At 45.1% G+C, this 25,089-nt stretch overlaps 1 protein-coding gene across 1 annotated transcript in view; it reads right to left on the minus strand.

Annotated features, from left to right (window-relative positions):
* Positions 1-25,089, minus strand: part of LSG1 (large 60S subunit nuclear export GTPase 1) — a 132,988-nt gene that overhangs the window by 79,589 nt on the left and 28,310 nt on the right. Inside the window, exons 3-5 of the mRNA XM_085635260.1 lie at positions 22,552-22,672; positions 20,220-20,306; positions 8,409-8,495 (exon numbers count right to left, since the gene is read on the minus strand). Of these exons, the coding sequence (XP_085491386.1) occupies positions 8,409-8,495; positions 20,220-20,306; positions 22,552-22,672 (295 nt within the window). The remainder of the gene's footprint in view (positions 1-8,408; positions 8,496-20,219; positions 20,307-22,551; positions 22,673-25,089) is intronic.

The following is a 25,089-nucleotide window of genomic DNA, read 5'->3' on the forward strand; positions in this document are numbered from 1 at the left end:
CGTAGACACATTCTTTAAAGGCAAGATTGACGTAAACAGTCCGGCAGGCTATGTGTGGCAGACTTTCTGTCATGAAAGCATTTTGCTTTGAGTAGTTCATGTTAAAAGAGAAGGTTAAACGCATTACAGAATTTATGGTACACATTGATTACTAAGTCAAGTGTAGTTAGCCCAAAAAGTGCCCAAATACAAAGGATACGTCAATATATTAAATTTTTTTCTTGTTTCATCGTTTTACCATTTACTTGTACTGTCCGGATATACTTTGCGTGAAATGTAAATAATGTACATGAATTTGAATGTAGCCTTGCAAAATGCCAGTTGAAAGCTCACTTTTTGAGCATTATCGGTACAAGAAGCTTGTGCGTCATCTTGTCTCATGTGATGGAAAAGGCGGCTTTGTTTTGTTCCCAGGGACAGACTTTTGCTGGTGGAAGGAATCCGGGGCCTACCCACGTCACGAGGACAGCCCTGCAGGAGGTCACATTTTACACAGTTGCCCGCCCTCTGTCCTTGGGCCACTACTTGCCATGTCACAGGTTTTTCCTGTCCGTGTAATGCCTAAGAAAACAACAATTATTTGACTTAGGGAATTTCTGTTAAATTAGTGCCGGGTTCTCTAGGAATCGTGTTGGTTCTGAGAGGCTTGTAAGGGAGGAGGTGTTTGCTGTGCTTGGTAAATAATTATCGGTTTGTGGGTGGATGGTTAAGCGCCTAGACACATGCTCGTGGACGGGTTTGCTGAGGGAGGTGGGGGGAGGGGCCAGGGGGGTAAGTGCTATGGTGACGAGGGATTCTTCGAGAAGGTTCGTGACTGGGCCGGAGGGGAACCAGTGCCAACCAAAGACAAGTGGCGGCTTTCTATCCCGCTTTCATGGAAGTTCCCGCGCAGGCAATGTCAGCAAGGCATAATGTGGCCAAAACAGGCCTGGACTCTGCGTGCCAGCCTACATTGGATATTTAGAAGCTTATGTGCCAAGGAATCATCTGCTGTGGGAATTCATAGAAACACACAGTAAACAAACAGCTGCTAGGAATCTTTGACAAGAGACCAAGCGCAAAATAACTATCGCCTTCATGTGTTTGTTTTGTGTCCTCGAAGATTGAAAACATGCCCGTTCGAACCCTGGATGGGCACGCACAGAAGCGGAATAGAGGACAGTCTCTTTGCGAGAAGAGGCACCCAACAATGCACTGCGCGATCACCGTGACCCCTGGCAGTACTGGACAGGCTCCATGGAGAAAAGCCTTGGGACTCAGCATCTGTATAACATGATTAGTTCTGTAGCTGTATACTAGGGTTATTGAACTATCATTGTCTACCACTTCTTTACCTGGCTGCTCAGCACTAAGTAAAGACTGACAATTTGGAGCATTTGCTGAACAAGCGTAATCAGGTTGCTTGTTCATTTAAAGTCCTCGTTTGCAATACAGTATCATTTTTGTACTTGAAGTGCTCGTTTTGTTTACCATTTTTTTTGTTGCAGTTCATTTCCTAGCGGGAAAGCGTGCTTGACTTGCACAACCAAGCAATGAAACTTGCAGTACGCGTGCATACTCAGATGAGAGGCCAGTGATTGAATGGTGGGAGGGAAGAATTATGAACTTCTCTTTTACCTATGCATACCAATGTGATGCAACCAATCTTAAGAAAGCGTCGGGCATGGTTCTCTTTGCTGGGCCAGGGTCGTACTGAAACGTGCACCAATATAACGAGTGGGAGGTGCGGCCGAGAGCAGGGACACGCAGCGTTTACCTTGCGGGAGCGAGTGCGATAATTGCTAACACATGGCGCCGCTGCTCGCTCCCGCAAGGGAAACGCCTAACAGGCACGCGTTGCAATACAAAGCAATGCAAAACATCCATGTTTTTGCTCAAAAAGCTGATCGATTCCAAAAGTTCTCCCACTATGCAGCATAGACCTAAAAACGCCTTTAACCAGCGTTGGGATCGAAATATTGCCTACATGACAACATGGACACGCAACCCCAGCCCCGATTAACCAAGCTGTGTGGTATCTGGTAACCGGAGATTCTTCTGCTGGCTGGTCTATATGCAGATTGATTCTGCAAGCATCGAGACAGACCTTGGCTGAGGTCTGCAAGAGTGTAGCAAGCGTATCCTTGAGCCAACAACACTATCTGTGTTATCAGACATGCATATTAAGCAGAGGTGACAGCATACCATAGGATTTCGAACTGATAGTCATTAACAAGGCTTCGACCCGTTTAGGAGTGTTGTGCCTACCAACCTCATTCAAGCTGTGTTTGAATGTAGTGCCCAGACCCTGCGCGGACATCCAGAGTGAACATTCATGTGTACTGTTAGTATGTGGTACTGTGAGCAGGAGCTCCATGTTAAATGTGAGTGTGTGCTTGCCCAGACCAGTGGCATCAATTTCAGGCTTCCCCAACCTAACATTACGTCACCCAATCATCCTGCACAGGGTGTGATAGCTGCTGTGAAGATGAACCAAGTGTTCTGCAGTAAAGAGGAACCATGGCTTGTAGTACCCTCAGCTACGAGTAACTGACTTAAAATATCTTCAGCTACGAGCGCCCGCTCTAATCCCCCGCAGAAGACATCCCAGCTAAGTGCCGAAGTGACTGGTGCAGACTCAGCAAACAGGTGCAGTTTCTAGCCAACGCCTCTGCATGCCAGCAGAGTCCACCATCAATCGATCCATAGAGAATCTGTGAGCAGACGACCAGGGCACTGACACACTGGGAGAAACCAAAGAGGGTGGGGCAGTCCCTGCATCTAACCTAAGAACCTGGGCACATGGTCATCGGAATTTAGTGTCGAACCCAGATAAAACTGGGTACGGTTGAACTCGCACAAGTGCCACACACATTATTCTAAAGTGGGTTGGGACAATGCCATCACGGTAAAGGCTCAATGCTGGGACATTTTAAGGACTGACCTACGAGTTACAGAACTATGGAAGTTGCTCACAATCTACAGTCAGCCTGCCCTTGTGCCTACGTTTAACCTGTGTAGTTTCTATGTACAAAACCCCCATAATCGCGTGTGGAACCTAATGCCTTTCTCATCTCTATATGTAGTTGTTAGAAATGGGATTTTTGGTCGGCTAGGGCATGTGCCAAAGTTGGGCCGAAACCACCACTCTAGTCAGGATAAGGGAGTTACACTCCTAAAATAACCCCTGCTCACCCCCTTGGTAGCTTGGCACGAGCAGTCGGGCTTATCCTAGAGGCAGTGTGTAAAGCATTGGCACATAACCAACAGTAATACAGTGTAAGCACTACAAAAGTACACAACACCAGTTTAGAAAAATATCCAATATTTTTATATACTTAAGACAAGACCAAAAACGATAAAAATCCACAATACAGTACTTATAAATCTTCAGTTATCAAAATATGCTTGAAAAACAGTTCCTTGATGTAGATAGCTCCGTCCGGAGCTATAGCGGCGTCGTGAACAAACAAATTTAAACAGTTCTGGCTGACCGCAGCGTTGCGGGCAAGCTGCAGTGCCGTGAAGACCTGCAAACAGTACCTTTTTTCGAAATGTAGGGTGTCAGCGACCTCTCGTCACGCTTCCGAAAGCACGGCGTCCGCAGGAGTCGGTTCCGGAGGTCGGTGCAGGAGTAGTCGGGGCACTTGAAGTCACACGCGTTGCAGATCGAACTCCTCTCTGATGAAGTCAGGAGCGCTGGCGTCAACAGGCGTCGGGTGCTGCGGTGCGAAGCGCAGCGGTGCCCTCAGGTCGCGATGCCCTCAGCGGCTCGGTGGCGGCGTCAGATGGCATCGGTGAGACCAGGGTCGTGGTGTGAAGTGAATGCGGTGCAGACAGATCGCGGTGCAAGCAGCGGCGTCGTTGTTGCTGAAGCGCCGTCGGCGGCTGACGAACTGGAGTCGATGGCGCAGGCGGGCCAAGGCTGCAGTGTGGGATGAGGGCGGTGCGTCGTGTAACTTTATGAGCAGTGCCCTCGAACCAAAGTGCAAGCAGTGGCATAGATTTCGGTGCGGAGCGGCGGCGGCGTGGATACCAAGGCATCGTCGTGAAGCGAGGCAGTGCAGAGTGCGGTGCCCACAGGTCGCGGTGCGAGCAGCGGCTTGGTGGCGGCGCAGCAGGCGTCATCGGTGAGACCAGGGTCACTGTGCGGTGTTGCCCTCTGTGGTGCCTTCAGGACACCGAGTCGGCCGCAGCGTCGTAGACGGCGTCGGGTTACTTTTCTTTTGTTGCAGCACAAAACACACAGTCCCCAATGCTGAGGGCAGAAGAGCTTGAAGTCTTTGCTTTTCCCTGAGACTTCTTGAACAGGAGGCAAGCTCTACCTCAAGCCCTTGGAGAAACTCCCAAAAGTAGATTGCAGAAAGTTCAGTCCAGTCCAGTCCTTTCACTGCTCAAGACAGAAGCAGCCACTGCAGGCCAACACAGCAAAGCACACAGCAATGTGGCAGTTCCTCCTCACAGCTTCGCGAGCTCTTCTTCTTGGTCCAAAAGAGTTCTAAAGTTCAGGGTCTGGGCCCCAATATTTATATCCCAAAATCCTTTGATCTCTCAGGCAGAGTGTCTGTGCCCAGCCAGAACCAGTTCTGTCTTCTCTGGTGTATCTTCCTGGCAGGAAGTGGAGACGACATTGCAAAAGCAGACCAGGCCCTTTGAGGTGCGACAAAATCTCCTCCTTCTTACCCAATTGCAGCCCAGGTCTATTCAGCCCTTTCCTGACCCACCTAGACTATCTGGAGCCACTCCTGCTCCTCAGCCTTATGTCATACAAAACCCAGACAGGCAATCTACATTCCAACAGAGGCACACGGGATGACTGAGCAGGAAAATGCCTACTTTCTAAAAGTGGTATTTTCAAAACACACAATGTAAAAATTACCTTCACTAAAAGATGCATATTTTGATTCCGAGTTCAGGCATACTAAACTTTAGTTTCCTACCCAGTTCCCAGGGCCAGTTATGTTTATAAGATGTTATAAACAAACTTCCCATTCTGTCCTATGGGAACAGGTAGCCTTGCAATAGTGAAAAACGAAATTGGCAGTAATTCACTATCGGGACATATCACACACACCAGGGTATGTCCTACATTTCACATACACTGCACCCTGCCCACAGGGGTACCTGGGCCTACCCTAGGGGTGGCTGACATGTAAGAAAAGGGAAGGTTAGGGTCCGACAAGTGGGTGCACATGCCAAGTCGACATGGCAGTACCAGACTACACACAGGCTCTGCAATGGCAGGCCAGTTACATTTACGGGCTGTTTGGGTGGGTGGCACAATCCAGTGCTGCAGCCCACCAACAGCATTTGATCTACAGGCCCTGGCACCCGCATTGCACTTTACTAGGGACTGACCCATAAAACAAATAGGCCAATCATGGAAACACCAATCCAGAACACATTGTACCACAGGAGCACTTGCACATTACCACTGATCAGCAGTGAGAAAAGTGTGCAGAAACACTAAGCCAGCACAAACAGTCAAAACCGGGAGGCCAGAAAGCAAAAACTCACGAGAAACACGACAAAAGATGCCAAATCTAACAGTAGTATTGTGTTGTAGAGTACATGGTGTTGGAAAACGAGGCAGCATCTGTGAGGCCTGCACAAAAAACCTGACTACATTTGTCCTTCACTGGGAACCAAACACCCAATTGTAGCGCCTGACTCTCAAGAGGCTAGCGTTGCAGAGCAGTCTGAGGCTTACTCAAGGGAGGTGGTGTGGGCTAGTAATCGCCATTTGCAGGTGCGCCAAAAATAACACTCAATAGATTGTCTAGTCTGTACTTTGCTTTATAAAAGTAAGAGTACATTTATTAAACACACACATACTACTCAATACTATGCACCAATTTACAAATATACATACGCTGTTGGAATTACTTTGTGACAATGCACAACATCTCCACCCCACCCGCAGGAGGGGGGGGGGGGGGTCTAGTACCACCACTCCCATGTATGCACATCAACTTGCCCCCAATGCAGTTAGTTGAACATAACCTGGAGCGAGGGCCCTGCGCACTGGCACCATCCCAGTGGCGACCCGCCCCATTACCTCAACAAGCATTAAAAAGGAGTAAATCTACCTTGGTGACACATGACCCTGACTGAGCATCTCGTACTGACCATAAAGTATGCACCTCTATATCTTAAGGGCTAGCAGTCTGGGGTCTTCACCTAAGCGCAGCAGCAAGAATCCATGTTTACGCACACTTTAGAATGACAGTACTCATCACCTTGGTTGGTCATTTGAATGCATTGCAATTACAGCTCCTAAAGGCATCACAGATGAAATCACAGGGTTACGCATATACAGCCAGACACCCTAGCAGGACTGTCTGGCAACATAACCCCACTTGGCTTATGACATCTCCTTACACATGTGACTTACAGTCCCTTCAAAAGTAGAACTCCTGGCAACTACACTTCTCGTGCAGTGCGCCTCTTCACTTTAAAAGGAATCACAGGTAAAAGCATGGGATTACGTACATACAGCCAGACTCCTAGCAGGAAGGTCCAGCAACATAAGTCCATTTAGCTTAACATCACCTTACACAGGTACTTCATTTACACATGTGACTTTCAGTCCACCTAAAAATAAATAACCACTAGTAAATGCATTTCGGTGCAATTACATCACTTCACCTCCAGGTCTCTGAGAGGGTGGATTCAGCAGGGTGCGGTCTTCACTGGCTCCCTGCACCAGCTTTTCAACCTGCCTCTCCTCCTTGGCCTCTCTTCTCCCTGCGCAGAGGCCACTGCTCCTGCGCACCGGTCCTGGGCTCTTCTTCTGGTGCGGTTAGGGTCCTGGGGGCAGTCAGGGGGTCTCTCCTTCCAACTGCCCATTGCGCCAGGCTCCAGCACCTTCAGCCTCAGCAGACCACACCCCAGAGAGAGCTTCTCTTCCTGTGCAAGCACTTTTAAAAAGTTGAGTAGGGGGCTGGCAGGAAGTTTCTGTTGGTCCTATCAAACAGCGACACATCACGTCCCTGCCCCTGCTCCCTCCTTCTTGTCCAGCCTCTGGGTTTGTTCAAAATGGCGTCGTCCAGTGTCTCTGGCCACATGGCCTCTGAAACCAAACTCCTTCCCTCCTTGGTGCAGCCTGGTGACTGGCACCTAGTGATGGATAAGCCTGTAGCCCCACCCATCATCCCTTCATGGAGAGGAGGCCCTTGCTTGTGGAAGAAAGGTTATCAATCCATCCAGCTGAGGTCAGCCCTCAGCCTGGGTCCGGTCATGGCTGGCTCAGAGAAATAGGACAGTTCTGGATGACCCAAAAGAAGTACAAATATGACTTTGGACTCTGCAGAATACTTATTTTCACATTCGCTACATTGGACTTAAGTGCGTGTATGGAATCTGTAGGCCTAATGGAAGTTAATCTAGACATGGGCCCCACATCCCCATAGGGGAATGATGAAGTGAAAACACTGTAAAACACACTGACTTTGCCTGGCAAGTTTCTTTCCAGTGTATAAAGCCTATTCCATGTCACCACCCAATACTGCATAAGTCCTGCCACACCATTCACTTTGTAGCTGCTCCTGGACTGCACACGCTAGGAATCTCCTCTGCGCAGCCCATACACGTGTGCACACACATGAACACATGTGTCTGCATGTAACCAGCCTGGTGCCCCTTACTACAGCTGCTGCGCAGTGGCCTGGTAAAGCCAGGGGGACAACAGTAAAATCCCCATGCAGTCTCCTACATCCTGAGTTCACTGTGGGTGAGTCTCAACTTATGAGGCTCCCCCACAGTAAAAGCTCAACAATTAGGTGCTTAAAAAGCGAAAAATTCGGGTGGCCCATAGTGTCAGAACCACCTTCTTACACATGGTCTCTGAGAAGCCTTGAGATAAGAGTCAATTGCTGAAGGGGTGTACTTGGTGTTCAGTTAGCCGGACCATAGTATGTCAGGCACCAGTACAACAGAGGTAAAAGACACTAAACTACTACGAATGGGGCCCAGTAACACCTGCATGCCTCATAACCCTCAAACCAATTCTGACGTTTTTTATAATTTTAAAGCCCAGTAGCAAAAGTTATATGAGAAATAAGAGTAAACAGCCAGGGGTAGGAAGCAGCATTGCTAAGATTTCTGGTAAAAACTTTAAAAAGGCTCCTCGCAAGTTACATCCTATTATTTATAGTGTTATGGAACCTGCTCTCAGACACAGTAATATGGGAGCATTTCCGATCATAGGTATGATCGAATGAAGGTGTAACAATACATCTGCAGATTCATTTGAACATGGTCTGGTGCAACAACATCCCAAAAAAATAGTATATGAAGAGTCATACCTGGTTAACATGCGAGGTCACTTATTCACCATGCTTTATGACTAAAATTAGTCTACAGATGCTTCATTCAGGAAACCAAAAAAGACATCATGCACACTGCACATTATATTGTGAGACCATTACCTTCGTTCTATGACCCTCCAAAGCTGACGCCAGAAATCCAAGTTGCGTTCAAAAGGCGTCAAAATCAGCTTCTGTTCCTCTTCCAGTCTAGAATTAAATTGAAAAAAAGATAATTTTATCAGGTCAGTAGTGGAGCTCAGTTTCAAGCTCTGTAACCAGGTACACACTGTCAAATGATTGGTGACATTAATCAGAAGAACAAAATGTTGACCGCAGAAAAGCTTTACATTGTTAATAAAACCAACTGATTACATACATTTATTCAGGAGCAAAAGAAAGTTGTGTGCACCTAGGGAATAATGAAAACAACTTTTTCCAATTACCATCAAACTTTACTAATCATCATCATCATCATCATGTGTATGACTTGGCATTTGTTGGCATGGTCTCCCCTAACCTTTTGGAACTTGTTTTGCTGGCTTAGGACTTTGGAACTGAATGGCAGTGTCAAACACGCCCATAGCGCTGTACTGGTCATATACATACTGGTGATTGGTGTATACATGATTGGCTGATACGAGTTAGCTGTAAGTGTCTTGTCGAGGGGTACGACATATACCCAGGGCATGTAATTTGATGCCATCCACAGAGGGAGCTGATCGATACTGCCAAAGGTTTGCCCTGGTGGGGCCTGTGCGCACAGGTTACTATTACTCGGCTTGGCATTAAGAAAGTTACACGCCAAGCAGTGCTTAATTTGTAAAAAATTAGGAGACCGGGACCGCCTAAGGAGACAACTGCAGTCTACATCGCCCATTTCCCTGCTAGTTATACCGATGACAGTACCAAACCAGCTACTAACCATCAGACTCCAATAAATGTGACTATTCCAGGCCCCGAAAGCTATAATATTATATGTACATTGAATTAGTAAACAACTGTTGTTCTGTTCACTCTAAATTAGACAAACAGCCCACCATGTGGCAGACTGTCATTAGAGCCAGTGCTGCCAATTAAGTGTGGCGCTGAGCACCGGAAACCTCCGGCTCAAATTGAGCCCAGGTGCCAAGGTTCTGCAAGTCTCTTGCTAAATCAGAGTTCTTCCCGGGGACAGGGTGGTGTCAAGAAGAGACAGGGCATGTGCATGTGTCAATGACACGCAAGGGTTGTGAATGACACCTGATGGTGTGTTTGGTACAATGGATCCTGCTTCTCGCATTGGATTAGCATGGGGGAATGTAGGGAGAGACTATTGAGCAGTATGTTTTCTATGGGCAGAATAGAAGCAGTATAGTGTTTGATATCAATGAGTTCGTAATGGCGAATCCTCTCAGATTGCTCCAGTGGATCTGACATTACGTATGTGGAAATATCATTTTAGGAAAATGGGCATTTTGATGCTCGTGGCTCTGTGTGCCTGTCGGGCTGTCTCCAATTCACATCTGAGTGCTGATGGACAGATACATATGTGCATTCCTAATAGAAGGCCATAAACTAGGGGCTCAAGGGAAACTGCATGCCTCTGACTCAGAGGGGCCTCTCTGGGATGGTTAAGTGGGGGTGGACTTGGCATCTGCATTCCATGGGGTAGGGTCTTGGCCCCACTAAAGATAGAGATCAAACCTCCTAGGGTAGGATGGCAGGCTGCACAGAATTTAGAGATGGCCTGTGCATTTCAAAGATAGCCTTTTGAACTGATCACTTCTTCAAAGGCCATTGTCGGTATAACTACTGGGGCTCTGGATTTAGAAGTTAGAGATGCTTTTGGATTTAGATCCATACCATGCTGGGACATCGACAAGAGCAATCATTCGGGCAGGAGGGACTGCAACTGGATTATCTGCAGACTTGTGGTGGCCTGGAGCTTGTCGTGCTCTAGGAAGGGGATTATCACTTGATGGATTTTGTTTGGACGTTCCTGGCCTGCAGATAAGTGCCAACTGTCATGGCCTGGGTCCCCAAGTGCTCTCCAAGGGCCGGTTGGCTGGCCTACTGTCCAGGCGATCCCAAGAACACAAAGGATCTCCCTATTTCCACGAGATCGTAAGGACCGCGCAGGGTATGGAGAACAGGTGGAAATGATAGTCAGTTAACCGCCCTGACATACACCGTCATCACATTGTGCAAAGGAGTGCACTCAAAGTTCAGCAGCCCACCTGAGGTATCGGGTCGGGAGTAGTTTGAGTGGAATGGGGAAGCTTGCAGAGTTCAAGGAACCCGTGCTTGCAACCAGGGTACCCGTACTAGCTTGCACTGCGGAGCGCGTGGTGTCTGAGGTGTGTTGGGGACCTGAGCAGGAAGGTGAGACTGTCGTCGACCTCCAGATCGGGAGAACGACCGTGCCCGACATAGCATCCTCCGTCTGAGGTCGCTGGCTCCCTCTCCCTGGACCCACACCACAAGGTACTTGGTTGTGGAGAAGAACAATTGTTACTTACCTGTAAACAGGTGGTTCTCCAGTATTGGTGTCTTTCATAGATTCACATGCTTGAATATTCCCCGTCGTCGGAGTGGGAGTCCCACGGTAAATAATATAGCAATATATACAGCCATAATATATATATATATACATAAGTAATCATATAAAACAGAGATATAAGTAAGTAATAACATCAAGAATGTCCCTATATGAAATTTCCATAGAGATACATGGAAAGAGAAAAAAGACATTCGTAGTCTATCTCTGTCATTATGTTAGTCCGAACTCCGGCCAATCAGGCGCCAGCTCCTCTCTAGAACCTTCTCCTCAGAGCTCCTCACCTCAGATTTTCGTAGCACCATAGTGACTCAGAGTGTATGAGGAGAAGAGAGCCTCTGAAGGGAGGAGGGAGGGTCGCATGTGAATCTATGAAAGACACCAATACTGGAGAACCACCTGTTTACAGGTAAGTAACAATTGTTCTTCTCCAGTATTGGGGTGTCTTTCATAGATTCACATGCTTGAATATAGAATAGCTAGCAGTAACAATATCATTGTTTCCATGATCACACAGCTTCGAAATTGTAATGACAATCAATCTTCTTATGCATATGACAGTACTGAATAACTAACAGTATAAATGCATCATTATGTCAATTATAAATGGAAACAATATGGAGGAGGGAAGGAAGAGGCTCATCTTATTTAAAAAGATTGCGAAGCACTGCCTGCCCAACTGCAGCATCCTCCTCGTTTAAAGTTGTCAAGCAATAGTGTCTTGTAAACGTGTGTCTGCTCGACCACGTAGCTGCTCTGCAGCTCTGATGCAAAGGCACTCCAGCAAATAAAGCAGTTGAGGAAGACATTGCTCTGGTGGAGTGAGCCCTCACTGGTGACTGCAATGGCTTGTTTGCCTTTTGATGGCAGAAGACGATGGCAGCTGAAACTTAACGTGCAATAGTTGGTTTCGTCACTGGACGACCTTTGTGAAAGCGTCCATAAACTATGAATAGTTGATCAATCCTTCGTAAAGCAGCCGTTCTGCTGATGTAGAATGTTAAACCTAGTTTCACATCCAGGGAATGTAATCTCTGCTCCGTAGGAGTTTGCGGATAGCAAAGAAAGTTCTTAAAATCACTGGTTCGTTAATATGACAGTCTGAAGGCACCTTCAGCAAGAAATTTGGATCTGTACGCACTACTACAGAATCTGGTTTGAACTGTAGGAAAAAGGTGGATTTATTGTAAATGCATGAATGTCACGGACGCAACGTGAAGACGTTAGCGCCCGAAGAAAAGCCACCTTCCATGTTAGATACTACAACTCGACCTTGTGAATCGGTTCGTACGGTGGTCTCATTAGTTGAGCCAATACGATGTTCAGATGCCACAATGGAGGAGATTTACAAAATAACCCCTAGACGAATTGATGGATAATCCTTGAAGAAACAAAAGGGAAGTTGAACCATCCAAACGGAAACGGAAAATTGCCGCCAGAAAAAACCCCTAAAGGTTGCATGAGAGAAACCCGGAGTTAGCTAAATGCAAGAAGAACGGTAAAAATTGTTCTGGTGTGGCGTGAAAACGGGTGCACCCCATTAGATGCACACCAGTGGGGAACACTTTTCCACTTTAATTCGTACGTTTTCACCGTAGAAGGAGCCCTCGCCTGAGCTAAAATGTCTCTACAGTCCTGTGGAGTATCCAAATGGGCAAATTCACAGTGCTCAGGTTCCAAGCTGATAAGCTCAGTGAGGAGGGATTCGGATGACCAATTTTCCCCTTGTCCATCGTGAGTAGATCTGCACGAGGCTGTAGAATGATTGGTTCGGATTGAGACAATAGGAGTAGTTCTGAGAACCATGCCTGCCGAGGCCAACGGGGGGCTATAGAAGTAGATGGCAAGGTTGCCTCCGCATCTACCACAGAAACTCGAGGTACGAGTGGGATTGGGGGAAGAAAAAACGTAGTCAAACAGATCGTACCAGTCCATCAAAAGGCATTGCCCAGAGATCTTTTGTGGGGAAGCCAGCTTGCGTAATCACGGCATTTCCGGTTCTCTAGTGTGGCAAAGAGATCCAGCTGTGGGCGACCCCATCGTTGAAATATCCTCTCTAGAGTTGGTTGATGCAACTCCCATTCATGGGTCGATGAGGAGGACCCGCTCAGGGAATCCGCCAGGATATTGGATACCCCCGGTCGATTAACTGCTGCATATCGTGATGCGATGGTTGATAGACCAATCCCAAATCGACTGAGCTAGTCGAGACAGTTTCGGAGATTTTATCCTGCCCTGCTTGTTTATATAGTGCATGCAGGTTGTATAGTCTGTCTGTATCAGGACTGATTCTCCTTGGATTAAAGGATGAAAAGCTTTGAGAGCCAGCAATATATAGCCATGAGATCCAACCTGTAGAAGTGCCAGGTTTTTTTTTTTTGTTTTTTGTTTTTTTTTTTTTTTTTTGACATATTGACCATTTTCCTTTTATTGATAAAACCTCCAAATGAGCACCCCATCCTTCCAGAGAGGCGTCTGTTATTGTCATGTCTGGTACCATTGTCAGAAGAGAAATGCCTTCCGTTAGATTTAACAGTTGCGTCCACCACCTTTGCGCCAACTTCATCCGATCTGTGACGTTTACAACATCGTTCAAAGAACCTGTAACCTGGCGTTCTTGGACATCCAGTACTCCTTGGATGGGGCGTGTCTGTAATCTGTAATGAGGGATCAATGCAATGCATGATGACGCCATTTTCAGAAAGGACTTCAATATTCTTACAGAAACGGGTCTTTTTGATCTGATAAGGGTTACCAGTCGGAGAATTTTTTGAAGACGGTCTTGGGAGAGAAGTGCCCTTGCTGACACTGTGTCTAAAGTTGCTCCCAGAAAATCCGTGCGATGAGAAGGCAGTAGATTGGACTTTGTGGTATTTATGGAGAGCCCTAAGGCGCGAAACCACCTCCTGTCAAAGATGTGTGTGTTGTAGAAGTTGAACTTTCGATTGTGATTTTAGGAGATAGTCGTCCAGAAATGGAAAGATCTGAAATCCCTGGAACGTAGGACGCTACCACAGGGGCTAGCACCCTTGTAAACCCTCGAGGGGCCGAGCGCAGTCCGAATGGTAAACTTTGAACTGGAAAATCCCCTCGACCCACTCGAAAACGAAGAAATTTCCGATGTTGTCGTAGTATGGAGATATGTAAATATGCATCTTGGAGGTTGATTGTTTCCATGAAATCTCCTTGTGAAAATAATCGCAAGATCTCTACATGCGTTCGCCTACGAAAAGAATGTTTCTTTAGATACCTGCTGAGAGCCCTCAGATCTAGAATGGGCTTCCATTCCCCCTTCCTTTTGGTGATAAGGAAGAATCGGGAATAAATCCTTTCCCTCTTTTGAAATCTTGGTACTACTCCTATGGCTCCCTTGTGTTATAGAAATTGAACTTGTTGTAACAGTTCTTTGATATGAGCCGGTGGCAGTCCGGTAGGTGGTGTGGGTGGAGGGAATTCGATGAACTCCAAAGTGTGACCTCTTGCTATAATTTCCAAAACCCAACGGTTCCTTGTATGGAGGACCATTGAAAATAGTACCGATAGATTCGATCTCCAATTTTCTGGGACTGATGGAAGTCATGTCTCTTAGGAGTGTAACCCTTGTAAGAGGATTTTCCTCTGTAAGTCTTGGAAGACTGCTGTCGAGAAGTTTGCTGTTGGTTAGAGGAATATCGGTTTGAACCCTGGTTATAAGGTCGATATTGATTGATTCCTCTTCGAAAATAGAGGTGCCGCGTCCGCGTGCACCCCGAAAGGGTTGTTATCAAAATTGCAATGTGCCCAGAGAGCGAGCAGTATCTGTATCTTTCTTTATCGATTGGAGAGCTTCATCCACCTGATCTCCGAATAAAACCTCTTCTTCGTCATATGCCATGGTCTTTGACGGTTCCGGCAGTTGCTCAACTAGTGTTGACATATCCGCCCATACTTGACGGTCCTAACGACCCAGGATGGCCAAAGCATTAGCCGCTCTCACCATGGTGGAAGCCATCGAAGAGAATTTTCACCCTATGGCATCCAAACGACGTCCACCACGATCAGGTGGTGCAGTGATCGTAGATGCAGGGTTTCTAGCCCGGCGTTGCTCTGCCTGTGTGACTACAGAATCTGGCTTCGCTTGACCAGTGAGGCACGCTGGTGCTCCTAATGGTGATTTGTACCTTTTTCTCCAATCTAGGCACCCGTGCTGGAAGACTATGAGGCCTCCATAATCTTTTTGCCTTCCTCCCCAATAAATTCGATTATAGGGATTGTATGTGTTTGTTTAACAGGCTGATCTTTGAAATCGTACAGGAAATAATCCTTCGTTAATTTGAACGTTAGTGCTGTCCTATCCCTTAACTGGTGGAACTTGCATATCAACAGGTGGTGAGTCACCAGGTAGCACCGGAGAGGGAGATGGTGTTTGGGCATGATAGTTATCCCACTCCGCCATACCATCATCATCATCATCAGCATCGCCACCATCATCGAGAATCTCACCATCCTCCCTGTCCTGAGGAATTTCTTCTTCTTCAGTATCATGAGGAGGTACTGTCCGAGTTGAAGAATGTCTCAGCGGTACTGTAGGTATTACCACAGAAAGTATTGGAGCCGGTACCGGTTCCGATATAGTTGTTGGCACCACTGGAGTAAGCGGAACCACAGACACTTGTGGTGATAAAGGAAAAACCGCCGATTATAGTTGTCACAACCGATTCAGCTAAACCTTCTTCTGAATCTTGATCTGAGTCAGTGGTAAAACAATGGTTAAGGAAGGCGGGAATCCTCCACCGATATAACTTCACCCGACCTTTGTCAAGTACTCGGTGGTAATGGTAATAAAGGAACAGCAGCAAAGGACGAAGTAGTCGCTGTATATGTCGAAGAGATTTGGATTTTTAATGACCTCTGTGCAGAAGTCGTCTTTTTTAAACCCTTATTTTTACCGATGAGACTGCAGTCAACGGGCTCTGAGGCATAGAAGGCTATTGAAGAGATCTTTGTAGACGGAATCGTCTACGGAACCATCGTCGACGGAAACCACCATCGAAAGATTCATTGCCGATGGAACCATAGTCGACAGAACCACCGTCGACAGAACCACCGTCGACGGAACCACCGTCGACGGAACCACCGTCGACGGAACCACCGTAGACGGAACCACCGTAGACGGAACCACCGTAGACGGAACCACCGTAGACGGAACCACCGTAGACGGAATCACCGTAGACGGAATCACCGTAGACGGAATCACCGTCGACGGAGCCACCGTCGACGGAGCCACCGTCGACGGAGCCACCGTCGACGGAGCCATCGTCGACGGAGCCATCGTCGACGGAGCCATCGTCGACGGAATCACCGTAGACGGAATCACCGTAGACGGAGCCACCGTAGACGGAGCCACCGTAGACGGAGCCACCGTCGACGGAGCCATCGTCGACGGAGCCATCGTCGACGGAGCCATCGTCGACGGAGCCATCGTCGACGGAGCCCTCGTCGACGGAGCCCTCGTAGACGGAGCCCTCGTAGACGGAGCCCTCGTAGACGGAGCCATCGTAGACGGAGCCATCGTAGACGGAGCCATCGTAGACGGAGCCATCGTAGACGGAGCCATCGTAGACGGAGCAGCCATCTTTGAAAAAACTGGAAAGTTGAAAACCTCACTAGCCTGAGAACTATGTCTCGTGGGCGACACAGCAGTATTCAAAGAAGAAGAAGTGGCAGATGTCATAGTCAGAGACATTTTCTTCTTTTAAGGAAGGAGTAGGTAACTCCTGTACACTACTGCGTTTTGAGGCTGTGTGGGAACGGCCAGAAGTAAAGTTTTCTACCTCAGAAAATTACTTCATATTTATCCTTAAGTCTCTGGAGCCACAACAAGAGACGGCCTTCCCTGTCTTTCAGAGTTTTTGTAGAAAAAATTCTACAGACTTTATATTCACCCACTTCATGGTAGGGTAAAGACAGTAAATACACTTACTGTGTGGATCTTCTGAGAATAACGTAGCTTTCCACAAAAGAACAAGGTCTAAACAAAGACTTCTTACTTGAAGTCATCCTGAAGAGAAAAAACTGAGCAGAGCTCAGGGAGACTCCCTTTCACACGACGTGCGGTAGAAAATCTGAGGTGAGGAGCTCTGAGGAGAAGGTTCTAGAGAGGAGCTGGCGCCTGATTGGCCGGAGTTCGGACTAACATAATGACAGAGATAGACTACGAATGTCTTTTTTCTCTTTCCATGTATCTCTATGGAAATTTCATATAGGGACATTCTTGATGTTATTACTTACTTATATCTCTGTTTTATATGATTACTTATGTATATATATATATATTATGGCTGTATATATTGCTATATTATTTACCGTGGGACTCCCACTCCGACGACGGGGAATATTCAAGCATGTGAATCTATGAAAGACACCCCAATACTGGAGAACATCATGACGAGGGCCTCAAGGAGTTTCGTGTGACTTGTGGGTACCTACATCTGGCTGCCGGGAACTACGACAGCTTGCACCTCCACATGAGGGGAAACATTTCTCCAGACTTGGATGCGCAACAGCTTCCTGGGTCACAACTTTTTGCTTGTGGGAGTATGGCGATCCCGCCCTCGTGCAGATGCCGCCAGGTGCCTCGAGGTCTAATCCAGATTGACGAAACTAAGTATCTGTTTCTGTCTACTTTACATAGCTCCGACAGTCTAAACAACGTGGTGCCAACAGGGGCAACTTGTATATTTGGCTGATGTAGTTGAGTGACTGTGGGGCTGAGTCTCGAAGAGTAGTCAAAGACTTGTGATTTCTTGAACACTGCAACTGTTGGGGTATGCGATATTGAGGCATGTCATGAATGATTAATACCCCGGAATAAAGCATGTATGTTCATGCTATTCTGCTCCTAATGGGAACGTTGGCAATTACATAGAACTGTAAAGTGTATATTCAATGTATACATAGAGTACAATTTCAAAATGTGCATAATACAAAGACCAGTGTTTTAGACATACGGTGTGGAGTCTTTTTGTCATGTCCGAAGTGCGTTACCAGGTTGGTGTTGTACCAATACGTTACACTTGGGCCCTGAGGATAAGCCCAACTGCTCAGTGCCAAGCTATCCAAGGGTGAGCGCAGGTCATTGGATAGGTCTATCACACTCATCCTATCTAGGACGGTGGAAACCGTGGAGTCTAACAGTCATCATTTAGAGCCCTTCTGCTACTATCCTTTTCAGACTTCGCTAGCCTTCTCCATGTGTCATTCTCTGCTTTTAAAGAGACGCATGTGGCCCAGTTTGGGAAAGTTTGCACTCAAGAGCAGATTGGGGGGAAAATAATTTATTTTTGTGCATTTGCTAATTCTTTACAGAGCTGCAATAAATCATTTTTTCAACTTTTTAGCAATTTGTATCCAGTCTACTATGGATTGGACAGGGTGCGCTGCAAAAAGCAAGGCATTGTGGCTCCATTCGATAGCTGTGGGTAGGTGCTTAAGTCATGCATCTATATTAGCAGGGGCAATGGTGGTAGACGGCCCAACTATGTTCTACAACTAAAAAAGGGGAAAATCTGCATGGGTTTTGCAACATGGTTAACCCATTTGGAAACAGGGATATAGGGAATAGACACATTTATAACTGATAAACGTCTCCTTTTCTAAGATCTACTGCACACCAGTGGAGCGAATCTAAGAGATGGGGCTGGTAAAATGTAATGGCTGAAACGTGCAAATCAGTCTTAATATATCTTTGGAAGTATCTCTCGATCGTGAATATGTACAGTATCTAGCTAACTGGGAACCAGCTACTGAGAGCGGGTGTCACACAAGCGCAATGCAATAGTAGATCATGGCACTGTGCAATTTTGAAAATTCAACCTCCAGGCCAAGGAATTTTTTTCTTGGACTTCTCAATAAGTGTTTCAATCCTTTTCTAGAAATTTAAGGTAGGCATTCCTTTTTTGGTTGATAGTATGAAAGGATAGAATGGACCATCTACAACCATCTGGGTAAGCATAGGATACGTAACGACATGCAAAATTAAGCGTTGCTTCTATTCTTTTAACTCCTTTGCAGCAACAAATGAAGGTTGCTTAATCATATTGTTCTGGCTGTAGAACACTTGTACAATCCAGACGGACCCCTTGTTGTGCAAAAGCACCACCCAGCTTGCAATCACAGTTACTTGAACTAACATAGGGCAGACAAACGTAGCTGTCAAGAGCTCTAGATTTCCGATTGAAGTCATCACAAATACTGCCCAGGGTAATAAACCAAGGCACAATAAAATGCATCACCTGGGGTAAAAAAAGGGGGCGGGGCACTTGGGCCAAGTACCATACTTAAAAAAATTATCCACTATGCACGTGGCACTTTATTGTGCTCAATCAAGCAATGGCTGAATGGGCATGCCATTTGACAAATTAGGATACGATTTCAGTTTAATTTGAAAAGACACTCAATTCTTGATCTAGACACTTCGACTGTGTCATGCTTGTGTTCAGTAGCTAAGTCCCAATTTTCAATTATCCATAGCAGGGTGAATTGTTTGAATGTTGCCAGAATTGTATATTACGTTGTAATCTTAAGTGCCTTTCTTTGAATAATGTAAATTACTCTTTATGTTATTGTGATAGGTTGTGTAATATTTGTTGATGTGCATTTTCTTATCCATGCTGTTTTATGGAGTGGTACTCAAAATAAACACTGAAACTGTAAATATTGCCATGTGCTGATGGTTAGATTTGATAATCAATGACATGCTGAGCAAACAGGGCATCAGGATGGAAAGGAATACATTGAAAAGATGTAAATAGAGGACCACTTTTGGTGGTCATTTGTTGTCAAGCTTTTCTTTTAAAAATAGATTGCTGCACCCGAATTGTGCATGCCAAAATAGATGCCATCCTGTCAGACCTTTACATGACAGATCAATGTTTGTCATACTATCGCTATACAGTGCAATGTAGAGACCAATGAAAGCCAAAACAACATAAAACTTAGCTATGCCACATAGTAGTGAAAGTGCAGTGTCAAGAATGAGTTAATCAAATGACCCCTTGACAAACACAAAGTGAACATGGATTTCAGATCACATATAGCGTGACCCGTGAAGGACTGGTATCAAATGGACAAAACGGATAGTAATGACAATTTCATTAGTTTTGAACTAATTATTTTGTACCAGGTAACCCCCATTGTCATTTGGGAGGAGGTGCATCACTTGAATTGCTTAGAGGAATCTAGTATTTGCATTTTATAATAATGTTAAATAATATTCAACAAGAATTGTATAATGTGGTCTGCAATATTTTACACCTTTATGAACTGCTCCGAACTGCTCCCTCAAATTTGGACATTGTGAAGCTCTCAGTTTGGATAATGCTTCAATGCTGGTGCCATCTACTTTCCAGACTTACATGGCAAGCTGTCGTCTCCACTTCAGGAAGCTGTCTCTCTCTGCTTGCTGCAGGGACTCTGGACTGGTATTCTCATCCCAGAAAGGCCTAGATTACCATACAAAAGAATAAACAATCTCAGTACTTGTTTTTAGTTTTGTTGGACGCAGACAGATTAACATATACATTGTTCTTTAAGCTTTACCCACATGGTGGGGTCAGAAGGAATTGATGCATCAAAAAATAAATACATCACTGAAAGCTTGCACACTACTACAACAGCAGCACCAAGCGCATTTCCATCTCTCTGCTCCAAACATACATTTTCACAGACGTCTTTGTTCATAAACGGTCTTTGTTCATAAACTGTTGCAAAATAAAACAACTGTACATGCTACATAATCCAACTGTAAGGCACCACCCTCTCCATAAGCACTGTGTACCTGTGAAAACACACAAACTCTCAGTCAGTTGCTCAATACCGGCACATGCACCTGCACAGCGCAAAGTAACATATACTTCAGGCATAAAACATCAGGCCTAGACATCTTTAAAGAACTGGTTTCAACCACTGTAATCTATTTTCCTTCAAGGTTACTTTTGATCACTATACAAAAGCCTTCTTTACTGTACATTTTTCCTTACTGCCATTGGAGGGTAAAGTGTGGTTTCAAAATAAATTCTGGTATTATTTTAGTAAAATGAGCTTTTCTTTTCAAAAAGCAGACTCCCTACCCGAAAATGGTGCAAAAATATAGTAAACGTGTAAGAAAATAAATGCCCAAAAAACATTTAAAGTTTAAAAAAGTAAAACCACTATCTAGGTAAAGGTCCTTACTAGATCAGCTGGAGCTAAGTACATGGCGTTGGGGGATCCTTGCAGCTACAATTAATCACTGCTTTATTTCTGTAGGAATTGCTAGGAATGTTTGTTGACTGAAGAGCGGATACAATCACTGATTTTCAGTGAAGGGCGATGGAAAGGCTGTTTTTCTACAACCAGACTGCCCATACTGTGATCAAAAGCATGCTGGGCTATAGTAGTCTCTTGGAGCAACTTTTGACTTAAATGGTTTTATTTTCATGACTATGGTGATTTTTCAAGTTTTCTACTTTTAGAGGGGACGGGAGGAGGGGTGGGTTCATACAGTGGTTTCCTTTTTAGTGTCCACTGTACAGGTTTAATGTCGAATAGATTAGAGTTTTCTCCTACAATAACCCTAGGCGTACAAGGATAGATGGGAGTTTGGGGTCGGAGGCCTCAGCTGTGGAGGACTCTGGAAGTTAAGTCTTTATCTTATATTGTTAGATGTTAATAGTTAAACCTCTAATTCTACAGTCAAGAATTGCAAAGCTCTGAAGGTCATCAGATTGTTCACAATCTCATTTACCACATTGATCTATTCTTAAGGTAATTTTTGATCATTTTATAAAAACCTTTATTGTACTTTTCGTCTTACAGCTATTGGAGGGGATAGTGTGGTGAATCAACAACACTCATTACAAATCACCCATTACCTTGTTGATTATTGTGATTTTTTTACCAAGTCTTGTAATGCGCTTTAATGGATAGCTTAATTTGTAATTAGTCTGCACCATCTCTACCCATGTATTTAATCTACTAGGATTTCTTTAAAAGAAGTTCTATGGAAAAGGTTATTGTATGCTCTTCTGTAATTTATCAGAAGCCAAGTCAAGGGCCGGCTTTTAAGAACAGCCATTTGTTTCTTTACACTTCCATTAACAAATGTTACTTTCTTCACTTTTAATTAATTATTTTAAGTACGTTGTTTTCTTGGGAGATTAACATTCAGATGCCTAGACATAGTAGAGGCGGTGTGAGGCTGTGACCTCTGCTTCGGAGTCACAATATTACCGCATTACACAGACCCATTTTCACAAAGTTTGCCCGGGTCAACCTTAAAGCAGGCAATAGTTCCCTCTGCCACGAGGTCGCAGGATATGGGTCCCACCTAGACAGGAAGATTACGCCTACTCTTCCTGCAACATCAGCCAACTCATCATTTGAGGAATATAAGCTGCTACACTCAGGATGGTCTACTACACTGAAGCCCAGTGAGCACCTGACCGGTCATGCCAACCCACAAAATCCCCGATTAGACTCTTCATAAAGTCAACAACCTCCCAATTTACCCTCTGCCATGCACGTCTATGGCTGAGCTAGCCAGGCTACTGACCAGATTCTCACTGTTGGTTCTTTTTAATGGAAAATAAGGTCCGAAGATAACTGGGTGTGGAGTATAAAAATAGGAATCTATAATACTCAGAAGTGCTCTCTAAAAATGCCCTACTTTACATAAGTCTTATATATGCAACTGAACATTGTACTCACCTCCTTGGTATACTCAAATATTGTTTATTTTCTTCATGGAGTTTATTGATTCTGTTTGTTTCTTCAGCGCTCAGAAGACCTGTCTGTGCCTCAGCCGGAACAAACTTTATATTAAGTTTCTCTGCACAAAACATAAAAAAACAAGACTCTAATCAATACTGGTGGGATATTACTGGACTATTAATTCTAAAGGACACAGTAGATGGGCAAAATTAAGAGCACTGAAGTCCACATACACAACACGCCCATGGCTCACTGTAGACTGATGGTCCAATCACTGGGATCGGAGGAAACAACGTTATCGTTCAAGTTACTCCACTTTGTTCATTAGCTAAAACATTGCTTATTTTACAAGCCACTGACAAGTTTTTGCAAACTGTCAAAACAGTGCATCACTTCTTGACATTTTTGATCAGCAGAAATCCCTGAATAAGAATTCATGAGTGCATGTTTGGAAGCGAACAGAGGTGGCAAAAAACAGCATTGCAACAGTCAAAAAGAGAAGAAACTAAGGACATGATTAGTAAAAAGTGTTCCATCATTTCAAGCACAGCCCTAAAAAAAAAAAAGTTTTTTTTTTTTAGAAAAAATACATAAATAAAAAAAGAAACAAATCCTAACAGGTTTACAAGTCAGTAAAAATGTATGGGTCGGCAAACGCAGCAATTTTGTTCAGATGGCTCTGTTGTAATTTACAGACGTTTCGATCACAATACCATGGAACTTGTGGATTTAGTTTTGATACACGTAAATTACGTAAACTTCATTGGATAAGGTGTACCGATGCAAAAAGGTTAAGATGATAATGGAGCTGAATAATAGTGTTGAAAATTAAGATGTGGTAGGACAGAGACACGGATGACTAGACAGGAGAGAAAAGTCCAGAGAAATCAGGTTTATAATAATTCCGAATGTTCAACAGGTCTACCGAGTGCAAAAACTGTGGAGGGTGGGGGGAAGAGAGGGAGGAGGACATCCTAAAGGAAATAGCAAAGCATTAGACTGAAAAATACATCTGAACAGCCAAAGATGAGCTTAGCAGAGCCATCAAGTTCTCCAGATTCATGCAGGAGTAGCTCATCCAGTCCAGAATTTATATTTTTTCAAATGAGATGAAAAGGACAATAAAGTCCCAGAACGTTAAGAAAAATCCTGGACTAGCCGAGCCACTCACATAGGACCTGGGAAACTTGAGTGCACCAAGACCAGGTGTATTTTCTTTCCACACTTGGGAAGAGATTAGTGTTGGCCATGGTAAAACTGGGTGCCAGGATCCTGAAGTTGATCCTGCAAGGTTAGTGGAATTCTTGCTGGAGTCTGAGTTAATACAGATAACTTTCATGTGTTAGTTAGCCCTGCAAAAATCACTCTTAAAATGTATTTGTGAAAACAAAATGGCAGCTCTGTACACTGTGCGTAAGCTGTAATATAGCTGGAAAGCTAAAGCCACGAAAAACAATAATTGCTGATAGTAAACATATTGTTACTATCTCTAGTATGGTTGATGCTACAGCTTCATTTCTCAATTTAACAGACCGCACCCAGAAGGTGGAAAACCAATTCTATAACTGAGTCAAGGTCAGCGAGAGCCCCCCCCCTACCAATTACCCTTCCCCCGAAACTCTATCTTAGGCAACACACCATACAGTGTCAGCAGCCAGCAAGAGACTAGGAGGGTTATGCTTCAACTCTGTCATCGATGGAGAACTACCTCCTGCCACCCTCTCCACAGAGCCTCCATTGGTGCCAAACAAAATAAATTATAATTTTAATTCATAAACATGTAAAGCAAAATATTTCAGAATCATTTATTAATATACTGGATAAATATAATTAACTTTAGATATTATCACCACTCAATTAACATTGCTAACTGTATAGCTGTAGCTTGAGAGAAAGGGAAGAACACAAAATAGTTCTGGGATTACAATTTACATGAAGGTTAAGGGCCTACATCATCTCAAGGGTTTGTTAAATGGAAGGATGTCAAGCAAAAGGCATCCTTCATCCTCCTGGACCTATCAGCAAGCTTCTGCACCGTCTCACAAAGCACACTAACCACCAGACTCCACGACCCCGGCATCTAAGCAAAGGCCATAGACAAGATACGCTCATTCCACATTGGCAGAACACAGACTACGACTCTCGTCCTTCCTCCCAGAACCGTCAGAGTCCAGATACGGAGTACCCCAAGGACCCTCCCTCAGCCCCCACCCTCTTTAACGTCTAGATGGCCCTCCTCGCAACCATCGTCAGAAACCATAGGCTCAACATAAGTCTCTTACGCCGATAACACCCAACTGATTATCTCCCTCACCAAGAAATTCAACGTCACCAGGCACAACTTCCAAGGAGGGATGACAGCCATCACAACCTGGATGAAGAACAGCTGCCTGAAACTCAAATCAGAGAAAACAGAGGTCCTCTTCCTTGGCTCCACCCCCTATGCATGGGATGACAACTTGTTGCCCCCCTGCCCTCGGAAGCCCACCGACCCTGACAGACCATGCACGTAACCTCGGTATCATACTGGACTCA

This window comes from Triturus cristatus, chromosome 11 (genome assembly GCF_964204655.1).
Source record: "Triturus cristatus chromosome 11, aTriCri1.1, whole genome shotgun sequence".
NCBI lineage: Eukaryota > Metazoa > Chordata > Amphibia > Caudata > Salamandridae > Triturus > Triturus cristatus.